The 4,255-nt window shown below is 34.3% G+C and overlaps 1 protein-coding gene across 2 annotated transcripts in view; it reads left to right on the top strand.

Moving 5' to 3' along the window:
* The window catches only part of LOC106473810 (leucine-rich repeat extensin-like protein 2), a 7,247-nt gene extending 3,173 nt beyond the window's left edge, over positions 1–4,074 (top strand). For both annotated transcript variants that reach the window (XM_022402195.1, XM_022402197.1), the window contains exon 4: positions 3,623–4,074. In XM_022402195.1, the coding sequence (XP_022257903.1) occupies positions 3,623–3,775 (153 nt within the window). In that variant the 3' untranslated portion in view covers positions 3,776–4,074. The remainder of the gene's footprint in view (positions 1–3,622) is intronic.
* Positions 4,075–4,255: the final 181 nt, after the last annotated feature.

Here is a 4,255-nt window from a genome sequence, read left to right as displayed (position 1 = left end):
TTTAACATTTTACTTATGTTTTTCAAAATGTTTAAGACATTTTAACTACCCTGATGTATAATATACAAATTTAAAGAAGCAGATGGTGGCTTCACACGTTTATATGCTTATCATTATTTGTAATTCAAGCAAGACAATAAATTACTAACGTAAAAAGTGCACAATACATCAGTAAAGTACTGTACTAACAAAACAATAAAAAATAACGTATGTAAAAACTAGCTGAGAGCATATTTTAAAGTTTATTAGCATAATGTAACTGTCCCGTTTGTTATTTTTTCTCATTTATCATCGTTCTCCCGGTGGGACAGCGGTAAGTCAACGGACTTACAACGCTAAAATCTGGGGTTCGATTCTTGGCGACGGACATAACAGTTAGTACAATGCGACTTTGCTCTAAAACAAACAAACATTTATCATTATCTACAGACTTAGAACGCTAAAATCCGGGGTTCAATTCCCCGCGGCGGACATAGCAGATAGTACCATGTGGCTTTGCTCTAAAAACAACCAACCATTTATAATTTGTCTTTAAATCACGTGATTACTAATCAATAGCAAATATAACTAATCCAGCTAGAAAAACAATACTGATAACAGATGATTATTCAATGAAAAGAGTAGAGTTCTAGATGCAAATCGGTTAGAAAAGTAGACAATGTGAAACCAGTACAAGTGTCGTTCTAATCACCCAGTATCGTAAGGAAAGATAAAGTGATGTAAAAGTAACAAATAGTAATAAAATACACGCAATCTGGTCGTATAAACGATGAGAATGTACGGGTTTTCAAGCAATCTGGTCGTATAAACGATGAGTATGTACGGGTTTTCAAGGAGCATAAAATTTACGTTTTAAGTGGATAACACCCCATTGTTCAGAGGTCAACTTGAAAACCCGTACATACTCATCGTTTATACGACCAGATTGCTTGAAAACCCGTACATACTCATCGTTTATACGACCAGATTGATATATTGGTGGACTATGATGGACTAAAATGCTGGTTCTTCGTCTCTTGGATTATTTTACATAGCCTCTGGTGGTGGAATAATGAACTATAATGTTTATGTATAAATACATATATTACTGCATTATCTTAAAGTGTGTGTATATGTTTTTGTGATTTTTAGACTATCCAACTTGAATAAATCCCCCCTCCTTATAATTCAAGTTATCCATATCCACCGCCACCACAGGTTTCTTCGACTGTGTATGTCTCACCACCAGGTGGTAGCACTAGTGTGACCTATATTATCACTCTCATAGGGTTCTTGTGAACATTTAAAGAGGAGGATTACTAAAGATGTAGAATGGTTAGCCTGTATATTATATAGTTTGTGTTTATAGTGCCCCCTGTTAGCAAGAAGGGTAATTAATGGGTTTGACCTGTGGTAAACGCAGTCAAACAATAAAATTTCAAACAAGTTTTCTTTTTCTTTTATTTAGTGTTTACATTATTAGCTCCTTCTGGTGGCAGATGTGATGATTAAAATTCAAGCATAAAAATGTAAGGCTATAAATAAATCTGACTATGCTAATAAATATTTTTGAAAATACATCGATAATGATGAGAATTTCACACACACACACATATATATTTTGTGCTCATGATATATTAGGCCACATCTTGTTTTTCAGTATTTTTCTTCGGTAAGAAGAAGAAATAGGCTTAACGTCAAGGGCTTTACGAAGACTCCACCTCATACGAAGTTTGAAAGTAATTTTTTTAACACTTTGTTAGATAACTGACAAGAAAAAAGTTAACAATATTTAGACACAACTACAAAAGAACTTTTTTCAAAAACAAATGAATAAAAAGGAGGAGTCAAAGTTTCGTTGTTGTATTAAAATTTCGAGGGGGCAGCCCAAGTGATGTACATAAATGTACAGTATTATTTTCACCTGAAGAGTTAGATACACTTGATGTAATCCTAATTTCAAATTGGAGTATTTGGGTATATTTTATGTATTTTTTTACAGTTTAAGAGTAAAAAGATATTTTTATACAGTGCAGATTATGATAACCTAGATCTCATTGTTGTCAACAGATAGTTAAAAGCACCCTGGTGTGTCAACGGTAAGCTTGCGCACTTACAACGCTAAAACCGGGGTTCGATTCCCGGAGTTGGAGAGAGTGCATATAACCCATTGTGTAACTTTGCACTACGAAAATAACAACATCTACTCAAAAAATACTTTGTTTTGTATATTCTACATTATTAAGGTAATTCTTTACGACTGTCACAGTATCGTTAGTTTCTAAACTTAAGCGTTAGTTTCTAAACTCAATGGCTAGAAAGGAACGAAGGTTAGCATAATTTTATTTGTATAATCTTGATTCAAAAGTGCACACAGTACAAAAAACTAAGTTATACAATTAGTAAAACCTCTATTAGCCGTAGTTTACTTTTCGTTTCGTTTGTCCCCCCCCCCGGTGACTCAGCGGTAAGCTTACAACGGTGGACATAGCACACAGATAGCCCGTTGCGTAGCTTAATGTTTGATAACTAACAAGCAAAAATTTAGTTTGTAAGACTTTATAATCCGTATAGATACAAGTATAATCTCCAGACAAAGACAAACGTTTTTCTATCTATCTAGCTATAAACATAACATCAGTAAACTAGCTAGCTTCATAATGAAACTAGGATTGAACTTTGTGTAGTACGTGACTATCCACCTAGCTGTAAACATAACATCAGTAAACTAGCTAGCTTCATGATGAAACTAGGATTGAACTTTGTGTAGTACGTGACTATCTATCTAGCTGTAAACATAACATCAGTAAACTAGCTAGCTTCATGATGACACTAGGATTGAACTTTGTGTAGTACATGACTATCCATATAGCTGTAAACATAACATCAGTTAGGATTGAACTTTGTGTAGTACATGACTATCTATCTAGCTGTAAACATAACATCAGTAAACTAGCTAGCTTCATAATGAAACTAGGATTGAATGTAGTTTTTATACATGTATTGCAGTAATTCCCTGAAATAAGAAAAAACGTGATGACTCTATATAATTCCAGTAATTAGATATTTAGCATATAAATGTTTTGTATGATTTGTTTAGTTTGAGACTATTTTTTTTTCATACTTGGTTCTTACGTGTATACGATTTTGAACGGTTTGGAGTTTATTACGTGATTTTGAACGGTTTGGAGTTTATTACGTGATTTTGAACGGTTTGGAGTCTATTACGTGATTTGAACGGTTTGGAGTCTATTACGTGATTTTGAACGGTTTGGCGTCTATTTCGTGATTTTGAACGGTTTGGAGTCTATTTCGTGATTTTGAACGGTTTGGAGTCTATTACGTGATACTGAACGGTTTGGAGTCTATTACGTGATTTTGAACGGTTTGGAGTTTATTACGTGATTTTGAACGGTTTGGAGTCTATTACGTGATTTTGAACGGTTTGGAGTCTATTACGTGATTTTGAGCTGTTTTTGTCGTAAAAGCATCAAGGTTTGATAACGTTTTCCAGTAAAGAGAACCAGGGTGTAATGTTTCAATGGGAATCATCCCACAATTTAATCAGTATACATTGTGTTTAAATGAGATATAACAACGTATTTCCATTCATATGCCATGTGATGTGTTTTTTTTTTTTCAGCGTCATCCCCCTCCACGGCGCGGGTTCGGAGCAGGTCTAGTAGCTGGAGCTATTGTTGGAGGCGCCTTAGATGCTGCTTTTCATGGGGGACACCATAATCACCACCATCACCATCGTCCGCCGTTTCACCATCGCCATCACCATCACCACTGACATGAAAGTGGAAGGTGTCTAAGAAGCAGAAAAAAAAATTGATAATTATCTAATATCTCAAAAGATAAATACTTATTTTTAAATAACTAAAGTACGGGCATTTTTAAAATGATGACACGAAACGATTGTCGTATTTGAGATAATTTTTATGTGAATAACGTCATTTACTGAATCAATAATTCTTAAATATTTGCCATGATATTTGCACGAAATATTGTCGGTTTTGAATATAAAAACCTATTGTGGAGAAGGAACTATTGAAATCTTTGTGTGTATAATAAATGCAAAAAATATATAGATTTCTTTGTGTGTTTGTATATGTATATGCATGAGCTAGTGACCACATCTATCAATTAACATTTTGCTTTCATTCTACAGTGATCGAGCATTAGGCCTAAATGTCATTAGATCTGGTAGCTATCGATAATAATCACAGTTCTTACTAAGCCTATGCCCCCAGTGGCACAGCCGTACGTCTGC

Source organism: Limulus polyphemus, unplaced genomic scaffold, assembly GCF_000517525.1.
Source record: "Limulus polyphemus unplaced genomic scaffold, Limulus_polyphemus-2.1.2 Scaffold6517, whole genome shotgun sequence".
NCBI lineage: Eukaryota > Metazoa > Arthropoda > Merostomata > Xiphosura > Limulidae > Limulus > Limulus polyphemus.
Note: the sequence above shows the minus strand (reverse complement) of the source record. Positions and strands in the feature narration are given on the sequence as shown.